Source organism: Lontra canadensis, unplaced genomic scaffold (genome assembly GCF_010015895.1).
Source record: "Lontra canadensis isolate GAN:19392208 unplaced genomic scaffold, GSC_riverotter_1.0 scaffold4, whole genome shotgun sequence".
In the NCBI taxonomy this organism is placed as follows: domain Eukaryota; kingdom Metazoa; phylum Chordata; class Mammalia; order Carnivora; family Mustelidae; genus Lontra; species Lontra canadensis.
Genome location: NW_022630998.1, coordinates 33,105,266 through 33,130,586, shown reverse-complemented (window position 1 = coordinate 33,130,586; position 25,321 = coordinate 33,105,266). Strand labels below are relative to the sequence as shown.

Below are 25,321 nucleotides of genomic sequence, written 5' to 3'. Positions count from 1 at the left end.
GTGATTTCTAAGAGACTTTTTTGATTTTTAAACAGTATAGTCTTTTTTTTTTTTTTTGTTTCCCCTTAGGCAAAGGACTTTATTAACCTTGTTTCCAACTTTCTTCCCAGGCTTTTTCAGCTTCATTAGCTGCAATGAATGAATTGTGTGTAAGCAAAAACTGAAAAGAGGTGCAGTATCCAAGGGGTTTGGGCACAAAAATATTAGAGATCTAGATTTTGTTAGATCCATGAACAGAATTTTAAAAAGCAGTCATACTTTAAAATAGCAGCTCCCAGTAACTTTTTCAAGTTTTATCTTCTTCAGAAGTTGACTCACTTCAGTTTGCTTCATTCTTGGAAGCTTCTTCTGCGTTCTCTGTAAGATCTGGAACTTCATCATCCTCCTCCTCTTCAGTAGCAAGTGGAGCTTTTCCATCCACAGATTGTTTGGGCTGAGCTTCAGCCAGTCTCCTTGAACAGTCAGACTGTCTGCACTGAGTTGGTTTAAGACCCTGGGTAGGATTTCTGTCAGCTGCTTTGTCTCAGCGTGGCCTTTAATGGAAAGTGTTTGGTGCTAGCGATTCCTGAACTTGGGGTTGTTAAAGCGGATCACTGTTCCTTGGTTTGTGAACATACTCACTTCTTCTATACCAGAGATATTGTTTATCCCTAACTTTTTAAGCTGTAGCTGTTCTATGAACTACCTTCTTCTTTCTTTCTGTGAGCAATTCCTTTCCCACTAATGCCCACTAGTACTTGCAGTTTGATGAGTTTCTTCTGGTTCGTGATAGCTTCTTTCATCTTGTTGGAGTGGGAATGGGACCGTGTGTGGGGAATAGGGTTGGTGCTGGGATTCTTGGGTGGACCAGCTGAGATGATTCTTCTTCTTCTTCTTCTTTTTTTAAAGATTTATTTACTTATTGGAGAGAGAGAGAGAGAGAGAATGTGTGAGCAGGGGATCCCCTGCTCCCCTGCCAGGTTCCCCCTGGGCAGAGAGGGAGGGAAGCAGACTGTGCTAAGGACAGGAGGCGGATGCAGGGCTTGATCTCACAACCTGAACTGAAATCAAGAGTTGGTTACTCAACTGACTGAGCCACCCGGGTGTCCTAAAAACAGCATATTCTTGTTTTATGTATGGAGTGTTTTTTAATTAATTAATTAATTAATTAATTATTTAGTTTTAACTTGTTCTTGGCATTGTTTTTGTTTATTCCTTGATCTTTTTTTTTTCTAATGGTGATCTGTGGATGTTTATTTTTAAAGTGAGAGGTACTGAAAATCTGATTGCAAGCTCTTTGTATATGGGTAGACAGTTCATTAGTAGGCTTCACTGTAGCTTCCCAGCAGGCTTAACTTTTCCTTGGAAAACTGTTACTATTTTATAGGCTCTCTGGTTACCATATTATATAGTTTCTTTCTCAGTTACTCCATAGATGAGTTTTCTTATTGCCTCTGTTGGGAAGTGGGCTGGGAATCCTATTTTCACTTTGTTGATTTTTCTTAATATTTGCTTTCAGTTTGTTACCTGAACCTATTCTTTGTAAGTTTCCAGCCTTTTGGGATGAGTCATTGCAAAGTATAAATATCTAGTCTCTTACCTGGTCACTGAATGATTCTGATTGCTTTGTACAGTAGGCCCCCTCCTCCCCATCCACAGTGGAGATAGTCCAAAACCCCCAGGGGATGCCTAAAACTGGGTACTGCTGACCCCTATATATACTATGGTTTTATCCTCTACACACATACGTATAATAAAGTTTAATTTATAAACTCAGCACAACAACAACTAATAAGAAAATGGAACAATTATAATAATCTACTGTGATAGAAGTTTTATGAATGTTGTCTCTCAGAATATCTTATACTGTATTCACCCTTCTTGTGATGATGCTATAGTTGATAAATGCCTATGTGATGAGATGAAGTGAGGTGAATGATGTGTGTATTGTGACATAGCGTTAGGCTGCTATTGACCTGAGGTTATGTCAAAGGGGGATCATTTGCTTCTGGGCTGCAGTTGACCGCAGATAACTGAAATCACAGAAAATGAAATCATGGATAAGGGGGGACTATTATATATAAATTTTTCCCATTGCTGTGGAACAAGCTTTCTTTTACTAGATGTCCTTTATATAAGTTATTTAGACTTTGAAGGGAATCTTGGAATTTTAGAGTTATTAGGCAGTACAGATTCCTTCCCTTTTTTGAGGAGATCTCTAAGAAGATCTGTAAGATCTGTATCTTAGGAATCGGCTTATCTTATTATGGCTTATACCTTTGAATAAATTAGATTGGGTATAAATAAACACAAGAATTGTATGGCTTCATTAAATGTCTGTATTGGGTGTTTTTTTAATTATCAGAGTAGGTGGTGATAACTTTATTTCTGAAAGATCTGTTGATATTAGGGCAAATTTTGAAGAAATTAGAAACTTGCATATATTTTACTATCATTTGAATAATAATTATCTTAATCTAGATTTAAAATTCATTAGCAAAAAAAAAGTAAAAAAAAATAAAATTCATTATTACCAAGTTTTTTGTTATGTTTAGTGGGACATATTGATGTTTAAACTTTTGAAATAACTTTGCAAATGAAATTCATAACTTGGTAACTAATTGCTTTTAAATAGTAGATGTTAGTTAATAAAGAGTTCAGTATATTTAAGATATAATAATTTGTCTTTTAAAACTATTCTAGGTAGAAGAATACATGTTCACTTTTAGTGAACAAGAGCATGTTCCCAAACTCAATTTTGGGTCGCCCGCCTTTCACCCCAAACCATCAACAACATAACTTCTTTGCCCTCTCGCCAACTCTTTATTCACACCAGCAGCTTATAGATGCACAGTTTAACTTTCAGAATACAGAGTAAGTACAGTGATATTTTGGTCCGTATCATTTATAAATTTTGTTTTCTACTCGACAGAAACCCTTTTTTTATGAAACGTTTGAAGTTAAAATGTCATTGTCTTACTTTCTTTTGATCAGTGAAATATTTAGTTTTTATGAAATTGGTTTTTTGTTTTTAAGGTAAAAGTGTTTATTACTACTGTTTTTTATATGTTTTTGGTAGCTTGTCAAGAGCTGTGTCTTTACAGCAGTTGACGTATGGAAATGTCAGTCCAATACAGACCTCAACATCTCCGTTATTTCGAGGAAGGAAGTAAGTACTTCTTAATTATTTTAGAAGAAGAGTTGGGATTTCTCAGAACTGTAGATCAGTGTTTCTTATATTAAGATTGGATGGGTACTATGCCCTAAATTTTATTTTCTGGAACCTGTGTGATCAGTCCTATCAGAGAATTTTTAAACTTCTACTATATATTTAAAAAATTTTAGGGATGTTTTTGTTGATTTATTCCCAACACTGCAAATTTTAGATGGAATGAAGCTATATTTCTTCAGAATACTACTATGAATTGAAATATTAACTAAATTAGGCAGTTTTCTGTATTAGTTTGCTGGGGCTACCATAACAAAGCACAACAGCAACAGAAGTTTATTTTCTCACAATTCTGGAGGCCAGAGGTCTGAAAGATCAAGGTCCGGGCAGGTTTGGTGTCTGTTGAGGCCTCCCTCCTTGGTTTGTAGATGGCTGCTTTCTCTGTGTCCTACATGGTCATTCCTCTGTGTTTTGTGTGTCCTAATTTGCTCTTCGTCTGAGGACACGAGTCATACTGGATTAAGGCCCACTTTAATGACACCACTGTAACTTTTTTAAAGGCCAAATGTCCAAAACTACATTTTGAGGTACTGGGAATTAGGGCTTAACTGTAAGAATTTTGAGGGTACACAGTTCAGCCCATAATACCTTCTTTACAGTAAAGTTTACGATTGATTTATCATAATCTTACACAGGTAAAGTTCCATAATAACTATTATTTTAGTAAAAATTTCTACATGACTTAAAGCTTTCTATAGAGAAATCAGAGTCACTTAATCTTAACCAGTTAAAAGAAATGGATGTATCACAAAGTAATTGTAATAGAACTTTAGAGATGATTATTAAAATAAAATTTGGCAGTACTGGCAAGATACTACTGTTTAAAGCCTGTGTAGTTATTCCATAACTTTATGTCCAATTTAAAATAACACTAGCTAAGAAATAATAGGTCACTAAATTGGCATTGTTCTTAGGACTTTACAAATAATTTGATTAAGTTTCACAACACTCTATGAGGTATGTTACTTCTCTTCTTTTGAGAAAGATGAAGCATACAGAGGCTAAGCAACTAGTTATTCAGGTGGAAGCATACTGGGATTTGAACCCAGGTGGTCTGGCTCTAGATCCTCTGCTTGGAAGCACTGTGAGTTGTACTTCACAGTTGTTGTGGAAAGCTATATAATGATCCTAAAAGTATTGACTTTATTCAGATTTTAATATTTTTGAAGTTGTCTGATAGCTAACTTGTGAATCACAAGTGAAAGTTAATTCCATTGGCTCATAGTTACACATATTTTAAAAACTAAAATTGGCATTCTCAATAGAAGCTATTCAGCGTATAAAGCTAAATCACTTTTATTTTAAAAGATCTTAAATATACCCTTATGTTGTTAGCACTGTATATTTTTACCTGAGTAGGAGTTCCACTTATTTCGTGGATCAAGGAAGGAGTGAGGAATTGGTGTAATCCTAAAGGAGTGTTATAATAAAAACCTTCGAGTGGCTATGACCCATGGAATTTTAGAGCTTAAGGGAACCTAGACCATTTCCCATAGCCTAAAGTGTTACCTGTATGAACAACTTCATGTATCAATGAAGTATTTTTTTAAACAAATAATTATTTTTTATTTCCTTTTGCTTTTTGATTTTGAAAATTTTATGCCTTCAGAAAAATTTGAAGAATAGTACAATAAACCTGTATGCTATTTTCCTAGATTCATTAAAGTTGTGCTACATTTATTTATTTATTTATTTATTGCCTCTTTTTCTCTGTACTCCTTTTTTTCTGAACCATATGAAAAAGCTGTAGACATCACTTCATTCTACCCCAAAGCACATCAGTGTGTTCCTCCTAAGAACAAGGATATTCTCCTATATAACCAAAATGCGTTTGTCATGCCCAAGAAATTTAACATTAAGACTTTACTGTTATCTGAAATACAGTTAGTTTTCATATTTCTTTAGTTGTTCATTGTCTTTATAACTTTTTAATATGGTCTTTCCAACTGATGAGCCAGAACATAGGTGGACTTAAAGACCTTTTAAATTTATATATATATATATATATATATACACACATATATATGTAATAATTTTTAAGATTTTATTTTTAAGTAATCTCTACACCCATTATGGGGCTTGAACTCACAACCTAGAGATCAAGAGTTTCACACTTTACTGACTGACAGCCAGGTGCCCCTTAAAGAGCATTTTAAAATATAGAGCACTCAGTTCACTTAATCTTACTCTCCCTATGTTAGAATTTGGGTTTTTATTGTTAGTGATCTGTGAATAGAAGTTTTCCTACAAAGTTTTCATTGGTGAGGTAAACAATAGGGTAGTTCAAATGTAGGAGATTAATTTTTTTATATGCATTGTTACTATTCATTTTTCCTAAGGTATTTTTTTAAGGGATCTTTTGTGCTTACAATAAATATTTAAAGATTCATAGAGAACTAATAATGTGGCCTTGCTGAAAAGAGTTGTTAATGGTGTTTTTTATTTATATATTTTTAATTGTTTTCTCTTTGTTATTAGACAGTTATAGCTTTAATCACTAAGGTATATTGCTTGTTTTCAGGAGATTAAGCGATGAAAAAAACCTTCCTCTTGACGGTAAACGGCAACGTTTCCATTCACCCCACCAAGAGCCAACTATAGTTAACCACATAGTGCCTTTATCAGGTGAAAGAAGATACTCAATGCCGCCATTGTTTCATACACACTATGTACCAGATATAGTCAGATGTGTTCCACCTTTTCGAGAAATACCATTTTTAGAACCTAGAGAAATCACACTGCCCGAGGCCAAAGATAAGGTAATAATAATGTAAATTTTAGTTTTTTACCTTTGGGAAGTTTATAATGTATTAAAAACACCAGAAATACCTAATGTTTTGGGTTAAGTTGAATATGCCTTTTTTGCTTTGTTTATTTAACACAGTTTTCTGTCTAAATTTGATTTTTTAAACTTTTTGTTAGCTGTTCTTTTATGGAAGTGCAGCTTTCATGTCAGGAAATCAGATTTTTTCTGATTCATAAAAGTCTGGATTAGGGCTCAGAACATTCAGTTTCTTAGTTTAGAGTACTCTGTTTTTACTTATTTTTATTATAGAGAAATACATTTTCATATGGTTATTGTAATAAAGTGTCAAAAAGCATTTTCTTTTGGGATATTTGTGTTATGAGGTTTTTGAATGTCAAAAATAAGAGTTCAGGAGTCACTGAGAAATGAATACATTCAGAGTGATACGACAAAGAAAGATTTATCTGAAATATTATTTTATGAAGAGTATTTCAAATAAATGAAATGAAGCTGTTTAATAATTATTTTAAAAATGACATTATCAGCACTGGGGAACCATGTGTTATTTAAACACTAATGTTAGAAGCAAATCCAGCCCCCCAACCAAAAAAAAAAATCTAGGTAATTTGTAAGAGTTTATAACATAAATATCTACATTCTCTTGGCTTGTCTATGGCTTATATTTGCTATTTTTGCATTTTCAAAGCTGCTCCATTTTTAAGAAATACGACATTTGTAGGCTGAGGAGAATGATCCTGAAAAGTGTAGTGACTTTGTTTTACTCATCTTTGGGTTCCTAGCAACCAGCATAGGTCTGGAATATAGTAAGTGTGCAAAAAATGTTGGGTCAAAAAGGAATGCTTGCTTCATTCTTCATTTGTGCTGCTTTTTGTTCCTTTATCATTCTTTTTTTCTTTGAGAGAACTGTCATGAAATTTGCTCTTTTTAGGTGTATGATTCAGTGATTTTTTAGTATATTCGCAAATTTCTACAACCATCACCACTATCTAATTCTAGTATGTTTTCATCATCCCCAGAAGAAGACTTGTACCTAGTAGCAGTCCCTTCCCCATCCCTTACCTTTTCACCCTACCGGCCTGCCTTTGGCAACCACCAATTGATTTTTTTATCTCTGGATTTACTTATTCTGGACATTTCATGTAAATGGAATCATACATTATGTTGTCTTGCTTTTTTCACTTAGCATATTTTCAGGGTTCTGCATGTGGCATGTGTCAGTTCTTTGTTTCTTTTTATAGTTAAATAATATTCCATTGTATTGATATAGCCTATTTTGTTTATGCATTCATCAGCTGATCAACTTTGGGGCTGTTTCTACTCTTTGACTATTCTGAATAATGCCACTATGAAAATCTGTGTACAAGTTTTTGTTTGGACATACTTTCATTTCCCTTGGGTATACACCTAGAAGTGAATTTGGGTTATGTGGTAACTCTATGTATAACTTTTTGAGGAACTGCCAAAGTGTTTTCTAAAGTGGCTACACCATTTTACTTTCTTACTAACAGTGCATAAGTGTTCTAGTTTCTCTGCGTCCTTGCCGGCATTCATTGTGGTCTTTTTGATTATAGCTATCCTGGTGGGTATGAAATGGTATCTCATTGGGATTTTGATTTCCATTTTGCTAATGACTAATGATGTTGGTCATCTTTTCATTTGCATATTGGCCATTTGTATATCTTCTTTGAGTAACTGTCTATTCAGATCTTTTGCCCGTTTTTAATTGGGTTTTTTATATTTTATTGTTGAGTTGTAACGAGTCCTTTATATATTCTCAGTATTAGACCTTTATCAGGTATATGATTTGCAGATATATTATCCCATTCTGTTGTTTGTCTTTTTCCTTTCTTGTTGGTGTCCTTCAAAACACAAAAGCTTTTCATTTTAATGAAGTCCAATTTATCTGTTTTTTTTTGGTTGCTGAGCATTTGGTGTTGTGTATAAGAAACCATTGCCTGATCCAGTGTCACAAAGATTAATGTCTGTGTGTTATTCTAAGAGTTTTATAGTTTAGCTCTTAGATTTAGGTCTTTGGTCCATTTGGACTTAATTTTTTTATGATATGAAGTAGGGATCCAGCTTCATTCTTTTGCTTAGTCCATTTGTCCCAGCACTACTTAATAAAAAGGTTCTGTCATTCTCTTGTTATTATAAAGTAGGAAAGCAGTTAGGCAAAACCAGGAGGAGGGAGGAAGAGGCAAAATAAAATGGAAAAGACTACTTGAGAAGTTTTGGTACTATTTCTCCCCCTACCCCCAACCCCCCATTCTTTCTCCTTTCTTTGCTTTTTCATTTTAAAGAAACTCTTGTAATGCTGTAATATGAAAGCCTGTGCTGTAAATCAAATCAGACCAATTCTTTGAGTGAATGTATAAGAATTTTTTACTTTTTAATGTATGTATGCAGGCTCATTTTTTATGGAATTTATAAGTATCGAAGCTTTCTGTATTTTTGCATGTATTTATATGTTTAATAGTTAACTATTAGAACTATGCTAGTTCTGCATATAGACTAAATATATGTTGTAGTAAATTTAATAACATAACTTACATTAGTCAGTATATATCATCTAGTGAAGTATAGTTCCATATCAATTAACTTTTTCTTCGCTTGATAGCATAGGAAAAAATTCTCTTAAATCTTATGTTTTTGGAGTAAGCATTTATTTCAGAAAGGTAAAGATACATTATGTTGTTAAGCCAATTTCTTTGAGTGCTACTCTCTACTTGCTTAGTTGTAGGAAAAAGAAGGCAAGCAATTGGTTCTGTGTTCATTCTTTAAGCGAACACTTGTAAAGAAAACTAACATTTATCGATGTCTTTTCTCTTCTAGGCATTCTACATATGTTATGTCATTTAGTCTTTTCAACAACCCTATGACATGGATATTACCCTAATTTTACTGAGGCTCAGAAAGCTAAATAACTTGCTCAAGGTTACAGCTAGTAAGTGACACAACCGAGATTTGACCCTTGTCTCTGATAATACAAAGAGAAGGAATCTAAGGTGCTTAAAATCAGGGTTAGGGAGATGACATTCTTAGAACTGACTGTAACACCAGGTAATCTGTGATGGTAATAGCTAATATTAATAAGTATCTTTTTTTGCCAGCAGTGTGCTCAATGATTTGTATTTACCTCTGTTTACCTCTGCTACAGCGTGAAGTGAATGGGAGCTTCAGTGTGAGATGAAAATGGGGTAGTGATTTTGGGCCTTGAATGCACAGTAGAATGCCATAGAAGTTTTTTGAGTAGAGGAATAGCACAATCAGATTGGCATTTTGGAGAAGGTTGTTCTTGTGGTATAGTGGAGTTGAGCTTGGAATAAGGAGGCCCTGCAAGATTGATGATTATTACCTTGAAGCCTGTTAAATTCATTCAGATGAGATGTGCTGAAGCTTCCAGTTATGGCATAGGGTTGTGAGAAAGATGTGAGAGACCATGAGTAAGGACAATTGGTAGAATGTGTGGAATCATTGAATATAGGGAAGAGAGAGGGGCATTTGTAACTCCAATGATTTGATTTTGGACTACTAACAGAGATAAGGAATACGGATTTGGGGTATATAAATTAATTGAGGGACTAGTCAAGAACTATTTGGAACTGGGGTAAGCTTTGTAATTTTTGTGCTCTTGAGGAAGCTTGTATTCTGCATATTGCACACTAAGAAAATAGGGCTATGGAAAATAGAGCTGGAGTAGGCTACTCAAAACCTAAACAATTTTGTAACCAGAACACTATCAAGAGTAATAATTGTTACCTTGGGAAATAATTTGGTCAGACCGGGTAGGCGGCTTAGTATGGCTGGATGCTGCTGCAGGGTATATTAAAAATGTGTGAAACAGAGTTGAGATACTGCCTTGTGATGGGCATTGAGACAAGGCAGTTAAAGGTGGAGCTCTGAGTCAGTGAGGCTGCTGTTAGTAGACACAGAAGGAAATACATCAGCAGAGAGCTGTTTGAGACTGACAGGATGCTTTTATTGAGTGGGAACTGTCAATTTAGTGGGAACCCAAATAGGTAGGAACTTATTTTTAGTTGTGTTAGATCTATAAGGACTCCTACCTGTGCAGCAGCCAAACTAAGGAATTCTTTTTTTTTTCCTTATGGTTATGATGTATAATTTCAGCTCCATGTACAAATTAACTTAACAAACATGTTGAATTGATACCGTTCACCTACTTACCAATTGTCTGTAAGCTAATTGGTATTGTAGAAAAATATGTTGTAGTTGAATTGGCAGTATATATTTCAGAAGCAAAGCGGGGACAGAGATAGGAATCCTGAAGTCACCTGTAATAAAAGTAATAATTGAAACACTTGGGAGTAGAGATTCTGTTTTTATTTATTATTCAGCGAATACTTGTGACTGCTGTTATCTATATGCTACAATGTTATATCACAGTATTGTGCTAAATATACATGATCACAGTCTCTTTACCATATACATACACTGTAGTGAGAGAATAGTCATTCAAGTATATTTGTAAGTGCAGTGAAGGAAAATTGCAATGCTGAGAGAATGTTTTTGAGGTCAGGGATTTTTTGTGTTGGCTGTTTTGGCTGGTAATGTTTTAGCTGAGATCTGAAGGATGAGTAGGGGTTAATTAGTGAAAGTGTGATGGGGTTGGAGAGAATGCTTCAGAGAGAAGGAACAGTATCTTCGAGGTTCCTACTATAGAGGGGAACATGGAGTAAGCAAGGAACTGAAAGAAGGCCAAGGTGGCTGGAGTTTGGTTGATTAGGGGAAAGTGGCTGAAGTGTGGTAGGGGATGTAGGGAGAGGGCCAAAGGCTAGTATGTTATTTTGGTGTTCAGCCTAAGAGCAGTGGTAAACTGCAGAATTGCCTCTGGTTGAGAATAATAACTAGATTAGATAGAGAAGAGGGTACTGAGGATTACTTCTAAGTTTTAGGCTTCTACGTGGATTCATGGTAGGATCATTCACTGTGGTGGGACAAAATGGAGGAGCAACAATATTTATGTGTGTTTGTGTTTAATAGGAATTGGAGGATAAGCAGGGGTCTCATGAAGTCTGGACATGTCTTTATCGTGCATTTGAAACATCAAATTAGATATTAGAGATGAAAGTTTTATATTATAGATCTGGAATTCACAGCAAAGATACTGACCAGCAATGTACGTTTGGTCATCATTGGCATATAGATGGTAATTGAAGCCAGGAGGGTGGATATCATTGTTCAGGGAGGAAAAAGAGCCTGGATTCAAGACTAAAACAGTTTGTGGAAAGAATGGGAAAGCAGAAGTGGAAATTAAAAGCATATATACAACTGTTTTTGGGAGGTTTTGCTGTAAAGTGTAGGAGCTAAAGATTTGAAATTAGAACAAAGATTTTTTTAAGTTTGAAGAAATTTCAACCACATATAAATGTTTATGGGAAAGATTTAGTGGAGAGAGAAGAGATTAACCACTCTGCAAACAAAAGAACAGTCATAGTAAGATTCCTCAGAAGGTAGAAGTGGCATGGATCCTGCTTATAGGTAGAGTAATTGGCTTTAGGTAAGAGAAAAGCTTTTTGGAATTGGAGGATAGGAAGGGAAGATAGGTATAGATAACGAGGAAGTTTGTAGGTATGATATGGAGAAGTTAATGTGGAGTTCCCATAGTTGAGTGGCTTACCCTGTTTTCTTTCTTAGTTATTATGCAAGGTCATCTATTACGAGTGGGGAGAATGAAGTGGGATGTCCAAGGTTTGAGAATGGCGGAAGTTTGAAATAGCATTGGCTGAGTGCAGGAAATCAAGCTGTGACCAGAGAAATAGAATAGAGAACTTGAAACAATACTTGCTATACAGTGTAGATAACTGACTGATCTAAGATTGGTAATAATAAATTTATTGTAATTAATATATCAGTCAACTGGTTCAGCCAGCTCCAAGGAAAGATTTTGTTAGTGAAAGCTTTTTTGAAACTTCATATTCTTCCTTTTGAAATCTAAAGATTTAAGATTCATTTAAAATGAATACCCTCTCAGTTTACTTTTTTCTTCCATTTTAAAATCTTTTGTCTGTTTTTCAAGTTGCTGTGTTAACAACTCTGTAAGTAAGATATCTGAATTACCTTTCTGAATTAACTTTTATTTCACTCTAGCTTTTAGGTGAATATATGGTTGCCTGGACAAAAAAGAGGCTGTAGAGGAATCAAGAGTTAATCAAGCTCCTGAATTCTATCTATTATAACTGTTCTTTGGAAATTCTGGTTAGTTTGAAGATATTATGTGAATTGAAGTAATTGATTTTGAATTTTTAGTTGAGATGAGGTTAGGCTGAGGTATTCTTGATATTGATTGTAAAATAAAAAGATGATTATGAATGAATTACTCAAGTTTCTTGTATAATGTTAAATTTTGGAAAGGAGAAAATTTTATGGATCCTCTTGGCACCCTTGCAGTAACAGCTTAGGGACAGTTATAGATCTCTTAGAGGCTCTATCTTTAAAAAATTTTTTTAAAAAGTTTCATTATTTTACTTATTTAGAAACATTTAAAAAGGGGATAAAATGTAAAGTGCTAGCTCACTGAATTTCAAATACAGTTGGCCCTTGAACATCACAGTGATGAGGGGATCCAGCCTCCTATCCAGTTGAAAATCTTCATGTAATTTTTTTTTTTTAAGATTTTATTTATTTATTTGACAGACAGAAATCACAAGTAGGCAGAGAGGCAGGCAGAGAGAGAGGGGGAGGCAGGCTCCTTGCTGAGCAGAGAGCCCGATGCGGGGCTCGATCCCAGGACCCTGAGATCATGACCTGAGCCGAAGGCAGAGGCTTTAACCCACTGAGCCACCCAGGCGCCCCCTTCGTGTAATTTTTGACACCCAAAAAACTTCTCTAATAGCCTACTGTATGTTATGTGTTTTAGGTACTGTATTCTTATAATAAAGTAAGCTGGACAACAAATATTAAAATCATATGAGAGAAAATACACTTATAGTACTATACTGTATTCATTGAAAAAAGTCTAAGTGGACCTGTGCATTTCAAACCTGTGTTGTTCAAAGGTCAACTGTAGTTAAAATGTGTATGCCCACATCTCCTACCTACCTCCTTTTTTCCCAGCTTTATTGAAATGTGAATGACAAAAATTGTATATATTTAAGGTGTATACTATAATGTCTATAAATTGTGAAATGAATACCATAATCAAGCTAATGTCCTTCACCTCACTTAGTTACCATATTTTTTAGTGGTGAGAACAACTAAAATCTACTCTTTTAGCTAATTTCAAGTATATATAATGTATTATTTTTAGTTAAGTCAACATATTATACATTGTATTTCTGGAACTATCTTAGAAGTGCAAGTTTGTATGCTTTGACCAACATCACCCTATTTCCCCCTTACCTCCCAGCTCCTGATAATTACCATTCTACTTTCTACTTATTTATTTGACTTTTTAAGGTTTAACATAAGTGAGATCATGCAATATTTTTATGTCTAGTTTATTTAGCTTAATGCCTTCCAGGTTTGTCCATGTTGCAAATGGCAGAATTTCCTTCTTTGTAGGGCCAAATAATATTCCATTGTCTATGTATATGTGTGGGTATGTATGTATATTGTATATGTGTATATGAATGTGTATGGGTGTTTATATGTATATATAACACATTTTCTTTATCCATTTATCCATTGACAGACATTTAGGATGTTTCCATATCTTGGCTACTGTGTTTATTTTTTTATTTTTTATTTTTTTAAAAGATTTTATTTATTTGCCAGAGAAAGAGCACAAGCAGGGGGAGAGATAGGGAGAGGGAAAAGCAGGCTGTCCGCTTAGCAGGGAGCCCAATGTGGGACTTGATCCCAGGATCCCGGGATCATGATCCGAGCTGAAGGCAGACGCTTAACAGACTGAGCCTCCCAGGTGTCCCTGGCTACTTACTGTGTTTAATGCTGCAGTGAACATGGAAGTGCAGATACTGCTTTGAGATAGTGATCTTATTTCTTTTGAATATATACCCAGAAGTGGAATTGCTGGATCATATGGTAGTTCTATTTTTAATTTTTTGAGGAGCCTCCATATTACTGTTTTCCAATGTGATTGTAATATCACAATGTGAATGTAAAATTTACATTTTCACCAACAGTGTATAAGGGTTTCCTTTTCCTCTGTATTGTTGTCAATACTTGTTATCTTTAACTTTTTGATAATAGCATTTTAACAAGGGAAAGATGATACCTCATTGTGGATTTTATTTGCATTTCCCTGATGATTAGTAATGTTAAACATCTTTTCAGGTACTTGTTGGCATTTGTGTATCTTCTTCAGAAGAATATTTGTTCAGGTCCTTTGCACATTTTTAAATTGATTGCTGTTGAGTCATATGAGTTTCTTAGATATTTTGGATATTAACTCCTTATTGGATCTGTTGTTTGCGAATATATTCTCCCATTCTGTAGGTTCCTTTTTCAATTTGTTGACTGTTTCTTTAGCTGTGCAGATGATTTTTAGTTAGATGTAGTCCCACTGGTTGATTTTAGCTTTTCTTGCCTGTGGTTTTAGTATCAGGTCCAAAAAATCATTGCAAGACCACAGTGAAGGAGCTTTTACCCTATGCTTTCTAAAGAGTTCTACAGTTCCAGGTCTTACTTTTAAATCTTTAAACCACTTCGGGTTGATTTTTTTGTATGGTGTAAGATAAGGGTCCAGTTTCATTCTTTTACATGTAGATACCCATTTGCCCAACACTGTTGAAGAATATCCTTTTTGTGTAGTCTCTCCATTGTGTAGTTTTGGCACCTTTGTCAAAGATAAGTTAACTATATATATATATACGGGTTTATTTCTGGACTCTGTAGTGGTTTGTGTGTCTGTTTTTATGCCTGTACCGTACTATTTTGATTACCATAGTTTTGTAATATAATTTGAAGTCAGGTGTGTGATGCTTCCTTTGTTGTTCTTGCTCAAGATTGCTATAGCTTTTCTGGGTTATTTGTGATTCTGTAGGACTTTTACCAGTGCTGTTTCTGTGACAAATGCCATTGGCGTTTTCATAGGGATTGCATTAAATCTGTAGATTGATTTGTACTTTTTAACAATTTTAATAATTTTAATTCTTCCAATCCATGAATGTGGGATATATTTCGTTTTATTTGTTGTCTTGAATTTCTTTTTTTTGTCAATATTTTATAGTTTTCATTGTAGAGGTCTTTCACCTCCTTGTTTCACCTCCTTGTTTAAATTTATTCCTACGGCTCTATCTTTATAATGTATGTGTCAGAAAAGTTTGAAAAGTACGAAGGTGTATTTTTCTGTAGAAAATCTAGGCCAGGACTCTGCAGAACAGGTTCTCAAGTGAAAGATTGTTTTGTTTTTCCATTCTCCTTTTATTTCTTGGTCAAGTTTGGTAATAATACATGCCTAAAAGCAATCAGACTTAAGGGAAAGAAATCAGTAATTCAAACGGCCTAATCAGTGTGCCATTTTATAAATTAAGAAGACTCTGCTCCACACAAAAACATAATAATTTAACACACTAACAAGGAGTGTGTTGCTTTTGGCATGGCATTTTCCTGATTCTGTTTTATTTTAGCTAATTTTAAGAGAAAGGGAATTTAGCATCAATAATGAATTTTAACTTTTATTGCATTCCTAGCTTTATTTTTCCAGAGTGATGTATATAACAAAGATTATGGCAGTCTTTGTTGCCTGAGGGGAGAGAGCAGGAGAGAGCCTGAGGAATTGCCAGTTTTTGTTGAAATGTTTACGAATTCATAACTAGTGTTTTTTGTACCATATTTAATTTTATTGGCTCTGGTCTTTGAAAGCTCCTTATAGAGTTATGTTTGTTGTTTCAGGTAGCACTTACATTTAGTCAAAAACCTGTTACTGTTTTCATATAGTATGTAATCAGGTCTTGGTAATCCTCTGTGAAAGATTTTTTTCACTTTCTTTTACGTGGGGACCCAGCTAGCACAGACAGATGTAGAAGCTGCTGGTGACATGTAAAAGTTACACCTTAAGCTTTATTTATTGACACATTTAAAAACTTTTCTGAATTTCAATCTATACATGTCCTTGATGGCCCGTGTTGACCTAAGACAGAAACGTCATTGGTAATTTCTTTGAGCCTGACTTTGAAGACAGGTTATAATACTTTTTAGGAAAAGTGAACGTTTATATTTGGAAGAAACATTTATTTTAGTATTTTATATGGAGGTGAGACTTTTGTACAGTTTTGAACAGATGCAGCTTTTACTTATAGTGAGAAAGAGATATCTTCTACAAAAACTTTTAAATTAAAGTAATAGACCTTGGGAGGTGGCCTAAACAGGTAGTATTGTAGACATTGAAACAACTATAAGAATAATCTTTTTTATGAATACTTCGTTGGAGTAATTTTTTAAACCAACATGGGAAATACATACTTCTGAGTGAAACAAAAGCAATTAAAGAAAGTTCCTGAAGTGCCGTTACTCATAGTTACCTTGGTATTACATACATGATTTGAATATTTGATGACTGATATTTATCAGCCAAGGAGAATTCATATCATACATTCCGTCCCCTATGAATTATAAGAACATTGAGCCATCTTCTGAAATACTTCTCTAAATTTAAGTAGTAGAAGTCATATTTCAGCATATATGTACATTTATTTTGCGTTTTGTTTCATTTGTACTCTATATTCTATAATGGTGTCTGTTCTAGGATGCAGGAACATAATTTGATAATGTGAATCCCTAAGTAAATAGCTAGATAGTGAGGAGAATTCTTTTGTATAGAAACCTGTTAGTTCTCTGTTATAGCAATACTTGAAAGAGAAGAAATGTTTCCATGAATGTAAAAAAAGGGAAAGGAACAAGTATATAGAATTTTATATTTTTCACATAATCATAAATTTTTTGTATAGGAATATTTCTATATGGATATCATTCAGATGAAAGAACTTCTTAAATATGAACATTGTTATGAAGAAATTTCTTCTTGCTACCCAAGAAAAGTAGTCATATGTAGGATAGTACCTACTATTAGTTCTAGGATTGTATTGATCTGCCTAACTGATTCTCTAGATCATGGGGTTGGCAAAACTTTTTCTATAAGGGCCAACTAGTAAATATTTTAGACATAATGGGGTATGTGGGGTCCCTCTGTTAAATATTCTTTTTTCTTTTCTCTCTTTTTGAAACAGTTCTTAAAAAATATAAAAATTATTTTGTTACTGCCTCTGCAAAACAGTCCAGGGACAGTATTTGGCTTACAGGCTGTAGTTTGCCAGTTCTGCAAATGAATAAAACTCAAGTTCAAGTGTTATTTAAAATTTTATATTAACCACTTTACTGGCAACTTCTTTCAAATCTTTTATAAACTTGGATGCTTTTAAAAAGGTTTTTATGGAAAATATCAAATATATGCAAAAATAGAATATAGTGACATAAATCTTCATATCACTGAGCTTTGAAAACTACCAAATAACTATGAATTTTATTTCATCCATACCTGTCTCCCTCATTAGTGTGAAGTACATGAAAGGTATATTATATTCATGAATATTTCAGCATTTTTTGTTTTTTTAATCTGTCCTTTTGCTTATGCCATACTTTTCTTTTTTGTTTACTGTAACTGTTTACAGTAAATAAGTAAGGCAAATTCTCCAACTTTCCTCTTCCCCCCCCTTTTTATTTTTTTGGCTATTCTTGGTCTTTTGCCTTTCAAATAAAATTTAAAGTTACTTTCTCAACTTCTAGAAACAAACCTCCTGGGTATTTTAGTTTATTTTGATGGTATTGACTCTAATTTCAGGAGCATTAACATCTTAACAATAGTTACCTGATCCATGAACATGGTATAGCTTTCCATTTATTTAGATTTTTAATTTCCCACATCAGTACTTAATAATTTTAAGTATACAATTTTCATATATCTTTTGTAAATATATTTCTAAATACTTACTGTTTTTTTGCTGCCTTTGATAAGTTTTTAATATGTAGATTTCCAAATTTTTTGTTAGTACTAGTATATATGCTTTATAGTCACTTATCTTTTTGGAAAATTAAAACATAAGAGAAAGAGCTTTGGCTTGATATATTATGTTTAAATTTCCAGTAGTTTTGTGGACAGGCCTTTATGGTGTGCTTTATTATCTGTAGGAGTGTTACTGTATTCTCAAGTTTTCTTACAAAAACTTTATATGAAGGGTGCCTGGGTGGCCCAGATGGTTGGGCATCTGCCTTGGGCTCAGGTCATGATCTCCAGCTACTGAGATTGAGTCTCATGTTGGGCTCCCAACTTAGCAGGGAGTCTGCTGCTCCTTCTCAGCCTGCTTCTCCCCCTGCTCAAGCTCTCTCTCTATATCTCTCTGTCTCAAATGAATATATAAAATCTTTAAAAAATAAAGCAAGAGAAGAAAACAAAACAAAACAAAACAAAAACCCAAAAAGACAAAAAATTGACAAAGAATTGACCAGAGTCCTTTTTAGGCATTATTTTTTTCTGTCCTCTTATTCTCACCTTTCTTTCTGAGATACCAAAATTTGCATTTAACAAATACAAATAAAAGTGAGGTGCCTTTTCCTGTACTAGTTTTAAATTAGAATGGTTGGGCAGACTAGCTTTCCTAGATATATGGCTTTAGGAATCCTCTTGTCTAGTTATGTAGTATTCAGAAATACACTTTCTGAGACCTTTTCTCTCCTTTCTCTTAACTTTTATCTAGACTAGGATTTTTCAGCATTTTGGGTCAGATAAACTTTGCCATGAGGGATTGTCCTCTTCATTGTAGGCTATTTAGTGGCATCCTGGCCTCTCACTTGTAGATTCCAGTGACCACCCTGTGGCACGTGTCTTCCCTCCAGTTATGATAACTAAAAATGTTGCCAGACGTTGTCAGATGCCCCTGGGAGTCATAATCATTTTCATTCTGGACTGTGTTTTCTTTGTCCTTACGGCACTCTACTGTTTAGTTTAGATTTCTCTTCCTGGCGGTTCCTGCTGGTGTGTTGCGCTAAGAAAGAAGCTTTCACTTTGTTTTGAGATTTCTGATCTTTCTGTGATCCTCTTGCATTTACCTGTGAACTTTTGGGTATAGTCTATGCAGCTCTCCCCCAGTTTTGGTTGCTGTTCTACTCTGAATTGGATTCCTCAATTTGAGGAAAGGGTCAGGAAGTACTACCTATAGGCAGTTTGATTTCTGGATGGTCTGGCTTTAGGACTGTCCAAAATCTTTTTCCTTTTTTTCTTCTTAATGGGTCTTGCTGCTATTGGTATTTGGTCCCAATTGCTCATATTTTGGGGTTCATGAGTAATATGTAATCATTTGTATTTGTTAGCCCTGTTTTATTTTATTTTGGTTTCATATGTTTGTTTTATTCTGGTTGCTCTATTTTTGGAGGGAGGTTATTAAAAACTATTAAAATAGTAATGTTAAGTATATTAATATTGTTGTCAAAGGGATATTAAAAAATGATATCTCTTTCATTGCCTAATTGCCCAGACTGCCTCTGCCTTCTTAAAATGTGTATTCTAAACATGACAGAAGAAAATGTTTTGTTTACTTATTTTTTTGTCAGTCTATTTAAAAATTCATTTTTTTTAATTTAAAAAATTTGTTTCTAATGAAGTACAGTTGACCTATAATAATATATTAGTTTTAGGTGTACAATATAGTGATCTGATAATTATGTATGTTAGGAAATGCTCACAACATTAAGTGTAATTATTCTGTCACAGTGTAAAGTTATAAATTATAATATTATTATGTTCCCTATATTCCACCTTTCAAACCTATAACGTAGTTATTCTGTAACAAAATTTGTATCTCTTAATTCTTCTCACCTATTTTGCCATTCCTCCACTCCCTCCTTTTGACAACCACCACTTTGTTTTCTGTGTATATGAGTCTGTTTCTTTGTTTTGTCTGTTTTAAGAAAACATTTTAAATGATGGGTGAGAGTTGTGCCTGGTCATGGGGAAGGCCTAAAGAGGGAGAGGTTGAAAATGCAAGAGAGATATGGAAAAACTGATGGAAGTATTTGTGCCCTGGAAGGGACCAGGAGGCTTGGTACAAAAGTTCTGGTAGAAGTATTTAACTTTGAACAGGGGCAGAAAACAGTTTGTCTGACAGAAGGGGTAAAGAGATGAGATTCATTCAGATGTGTTAGTTTGCAAAAAGTTTGCAGTTAGCAAGCTGAGGAATGTTCTATCTGCTATTTTCAATTTTCTTAGTAAACTTTATGTGAAGTTATTTGCTAAAGAGAATAAGGTAAGTATAGGGGACTTGAGGAAAGAAGTAAAGATTTTAGAATGATGATGATGAAAAATGAAACCATACCTCTAACTAGAGGTATGGAAGTCTGAATGATGCTAAGGACTAACCTTAGGCTAGGCTTTAAAATATAAAGTTGAAAGACACCAGTTTTGTGATTTTAAAATTTTTTTCAGTTTTATGTTCTGATATAAGAGCTAAGGATTTTTCAGGACAGGTGTTAGACTGAGCATGACTAGGGAATAATGTTAAAGCATGATAAAAGAGAGTGGTTCAAGGGATGGACTTTGTGATATAGACTGGACAGGGAAGCAAATTATACCATTCAGGTGCTAATGAGCTGGGGAAAAAGGGAGGATTCAGAGGACTCCAGGTCTGTGTGGTTCTGGAGCAGGTATGAGGGGAGTAAGAAAGTAAGAATTGGACAGGAGATTGAAGCCAAGATAGTATATTGGAATTTAAAATATCAGTGGTCTGTTCTTTTTCATTGTAAAGGCCATGTTATGGCTGTGGGAGTGATGCTGATGAAAAATATTGAAGTAAGAGAAGTTCAGAAATGGTGGGAGTATGTTGAGATATCTAGCCCATTGTAGATGAGGAAATTAGTTGTGATGATGGTTGAGAGTTGGGTTGTAGGGGAAAGTGTGAACCAGATAGGTAGATGAGCAAGATCTCTATCTATAGATGGCAACAAGAAGACAGGGTTCAGGCCAGTACTGTAAAAATGGGGAAAGAGGGTGGTTTGCGTGGGCAAGGACAACCAGGGGCTTTTCTTCTAAAAGTTTGTTAATATTATTGGTGGTATGAATATTGGGTTGGGCAAACTTTTTTAAAGGGACAGATAGTAACTGTTTTAGACTTTGCCACTCATATGTTTCTGTTGCATATCTTTACTTGTTTGTTTTTACGACCTTTTAAAAATACAAAAACCATTCTTAGCTCATGTGCCTTCCCAAAACAGGCAGCAAGTGAAGATTGTAGTTTGCTCTGCATGGGTTATACTCACTAAGAATTTTCTGTGACCAACTGTACTTTTCTGTGATTTATCAATGATACTTTGGAAAAGTTAGTAACTATTTCAGTTTTTAAGTAACTATTGAGTGACAGTATTTGGAAAGTGTTAAGGAGATAATAAATACTCATTTTTAAAATACTTTTGGTAGTGTTGTTTTATACTTCTTAGTATGATAATTACTTTAAATTTCTGAACAAAATTTTTGCTTTTTTTGTGGTGGATTCAAGTTGAGTCAGCAGATACTGGAGTTATTTGAAGCATGTCAGCAGCAAGTAAGTGATTTAAAGAAGAAAGAACTATGTCGAACACAGCTACAGAGAGAAATTCAGCTGTTATTTCCACGTATGTTTCCCTCTTTTGCATGCCCTTTGTATATGCATTCCTACTTTAAATTTTAAATAATACCTTATAATTCCATTCTGTTTCTCTAGAAAGCAGACTTTTTTTGGTTGGGTCCTCTCTAAATGGATTTGGTACCCGGAGCAGTGATGGTGATTTATGCTTAGTTGTTAAAGAAGAACCAGTAAGTAATGAAACATTTATTGCAATTGTTCTTTTCATGTTAAATCATTCAAGAAGTTTCATATAAAAATTACTGAAGAGGGACACCTTGGTTGGCTCAGTTGGTTAAGCTCTAAGACTCTAGATCTCAGCTCAGGTCTTGATCTTAGGGTCGTAAGTTTGAGGCCCACTTTGGGCTCCGTGCTGGGTATGGAGTCTATTTTTTTTTTTAAGATTTTATGTATTTATTTGACAGATAGAGATCACAAGTAGGCAGAGAGGCAGGCAGAGAGAGAGAAGAGAGGAGGAAGTAGGCTCCCTGCTGAGCAGAGGGTGCGATGCGGGGCTTGATCCCAGGACCCTGGGATCATGACCTGAGCCGAAGGCAGAGGCTTTAACCCACTGAGCCACCCAGGCGCCCCTGGAATCTATTTTTTTAAAAAATCGTAGAAGGAAAAATTTTGTTTTGTTTTAATTAGTTCTTTGGATTCTCTGTTCATGGTAATTAAAGGAAAGCCAGGAAATGCTGCTTTTTCTTTTAAGGTGTGTGCACATGCACAAATAAACATAACAGAGATTTTAGCATTAATTTATTTTTAAGTTGTTGAAGCAAGGTGGCTTCACTGTGTTTGCTCTGCCTCTGTTTTGAAATGTCATTGGATTGGATATGTTGCCAGGATACAACAAGAAGAGTATATGTCAGTATTATTTTGATGTATTTCCTTTCCATTTGAATTATCAGTGATTCTATTTTTAATCTTTCTTTACCCTTTAAAAATACTATAGGGTTTGGAGTTCTTATTTTGGGAATACAAAAAGGGATTACACTGACTGACTTTAAAAAAAAAGACTGTTGTGATTGACTATATTTTTCTGTGATATTTCGGGTTTGTTTCTTTTTATTTTTAACAACCAAATTTTGTTATTTAGTTTTATATTTGAATTTCCTGTCAATTGATACTCTTATTTGTCCTTAGTACCACAGCAGTTGGTGTTCACTAAGCTAACTTGAAGCAATCTCTTTAATATGCTGAGGTTTCTTCTGAATTACCAAAGATTAATTTAACTATAGTTTTAATATGCCTTATTACATGCCGCCTCTTTGAAAACAAGAAAAAATCTACTGAATCATAGTAGTATGTATCTTTATTATTTTATTTCATTAACAAAATTGGCTTCTAGTTACTACAAATCAGAAAGAGATTTATTTATTCCAGGAAACTAACACGTTTCTAGGCTTTGAAATCATGTAAAGGAAAACTTTGAAAAAAAGCTTCAGAAATAATAAACATAGTGAAGAATACTGGAGTCTTATTTATTTATTTATTTATTTATTTAACACACACACACACACACACACACACACACACACACACACACATCACAAGTAGGTGGAGAGGCAGGCAGAGAGAGAGGAGGAAGCAGGCTCTCCGCTGAGCAGAGAGCCCAATGTGGGACTCAATCCCAGGACCCCGAGATCATGACCTGAGCCGAAGGCAGAGGCTTAACCCACTGAGCCACCCAGGCGCCCGAATACTGGAGTTTTAATTAAATCTTTCTCTCAGAGTTAGACTCTACTCAGCCACATCTCACTAATCCTCTTTTGTTCATATGTTTGAACCATGTTAGAACTTAGAGTGAGACACCATAGATTTGAACCTTATCCTTAAGAAGCTCACACTCTAGATAGGGAAAGGTAACAAGTTATAGAAACTTAAAATTTTTTTTCTTTCTTTTTTTTTTTTTTTTCTTTTTTTTTTTTTTTTTTTTTTAATTTGAAGATTTTATTTGAGAAAGAGAGAGAGAGGTATCAGGCGTAGGGGGCAGGGGTAAAGGGAGAAGGAGAAGCAGACTCTTTACTGAGCATGGAGCCTGGTATGGGGCTTAGTCCCAGGAACCCAGGATCATGATCTGAGCTGAAGGCTGACACTTTACCAACTGAGGCACCCAGGTGCCCTCTCTTTTTCTAGGAGAAGATTGTTTTATGTATATTTATACAAAAGTTTAAAAAAAATGACAAATAAGGCTGTTTTAATATTTTTAAAATTTTGCCTTAAGTTTATAATTAGGAATTGATTTAGGAATGTTGATGTGAAAGACAGCATATAAGTTGACATTTTCTATAATGTAATTAAATGTATATTGAAAAGGTCTACTGTGGTTTCTTTTTGATGAGAAACATTTAGAAAATAAAACACTAAATTTAGAAAGATAATGAAAAAACACTTTATTTTTAACTTTTCAGTGTTTTTTTCAGGTAAATCAGAAGACTGAAGCACGGCACATACTCACCTTAGTCCATAAACACTTCTGTACTAGACTTTGTAAGTCTCATATGCCTCAAGTTCATATGTCATCTGACATAATTATTTAATATGTCTCTCACTTTATTTTCTGGTAAGAATTGTTTATCTGGTCATGATAGGTATAATATGGATCCTTTTTTTTCAAATGAATTCTTTTTAACTCTTGATTAGAAAGATAACAGTTCTTTATTGAGTTTACTTGTAAGATAATCCCACAGCACGCACTGAGAATTCAAGTATATATAAGCTTCAGTTCTTTTTCTATTCAACAGGGAAGGCCAAAACATGAATATGAATAGCTATAGTGCAAAGTACCTGTGAAAAACCAAAAGAGTGATAGAGTATTCATGTGGGGAAGTGAGGATTTCAGCTGTTTTGCAGTGACGTGCAATTTATGACGTCACATTTTAAAAATAGGATCACTGAGCATGAAGCCCATAAATGAATTACTTCAACAAAAAGCAAAATTATTGACATAGGCCCTTTTATTATAAGATTTTATTCTTGATTAAGTGAGCTAAGCGGATTTTAATCCACATGTTAAGCCATCTCAAATAATTTATCTTAAATATCCATGGAATATTGTGGACAGTGGAAGTCACTGTACCTATGTGATGTTGGAAAGGGCTGTGTCCATTTATTAAACAGATACTACTATGTGTCAGGCTTTGACCTGGAAAATACAAAGTAAAGTGACCAGTTATTGCCCTGGACAAGTTCTGTTTTTGGTGAGAAATCAAGTGATTTATTTTAGTGGACTGAAGTGTTCACATTTGTAAAATAAAGGAGTAATTCATACCTTAAATGGATTTTCCATAGCTATTATTAGAATAATCTAAAACATGTTAAAACTTGTTTTATATCTATATAATATAAATAATAATTATATATAAATCACATTATTATTTATATATTTATCATATATATTTATTTATATAATATACTGTTTAAATATATCCAATAAAATATAAATATATTTATTATATATAATATAATTTGTATATTTATATATAAATCATATTATTTATTTATATATAATTTTATATATTATATGTAATTATATATTAAATACTATTAAATTAAAAATTAATTAAATTAATTAAAAATTAGATTTTAAAATTAAATTAAATATAAATTAAATAATATTAAATTATATATTATTTATATATTTTATTATATATAATATAAATTACATTATTATAAATAAAAATATATAATATAAAAATAAGTAATATAATCTAAATAATCTAAAATAATGTTAAAAACAGAAGGGACATTAGAAATCATCTAATTCATAGGTATTTT

The 25,321-nt window shown here is 33.9% G+C and overlaps 1 protein-coding gene and 1 pseudogene across 4 annotated transcripts in view; one reads left to right on the top strand and one right to left on the bottom strand.

Moving 5' to 3' along the window:
* Positions 1–25,321, top strand: part of TENT2 (terminal nucleotidyltransferase 2) — a 68,301-nt gene that overhangs the window by 4,692 nt on the left and 38,288 nt on the right. For 3 of the 4 annotated variants that reach the window (XM_032847774.1, XM_032847767.1, XM_032847788.1), the window contains 6 exons: positions 2,683–2,853; positions 3,059–3,148; positions 5,730–5,967; positions 21,437–21,551; positions 21,641–21,732; positions 23,956–24,034. In XM_032847774.1, coding sequence (XP_032703665.1) covers positions 2,720–2,853; positions 3,059–3,148; positions 5,730–5,967; positions 21,437–21,551; positions 21,641–21,732; positions 23,956–24,034 — 748 coding nt within the window. In that variant the 5' untranslated portion in view covers positions 2,683–2,719. The remainder of the gene's footprint in view (positions 1–2,682; positions 2,854–3,058; positions 3,149–5,729; positions 5,968–21,436; positions 21,552–21,640; positions 21,733–23,955; positions 24,035–25,321) is intronic. The other variant, XM_032847779.1, reaches the window with a different exon arrangement.
* Positions 320–791, bottom strand: LOC116861245 (annotated as a pseudogene).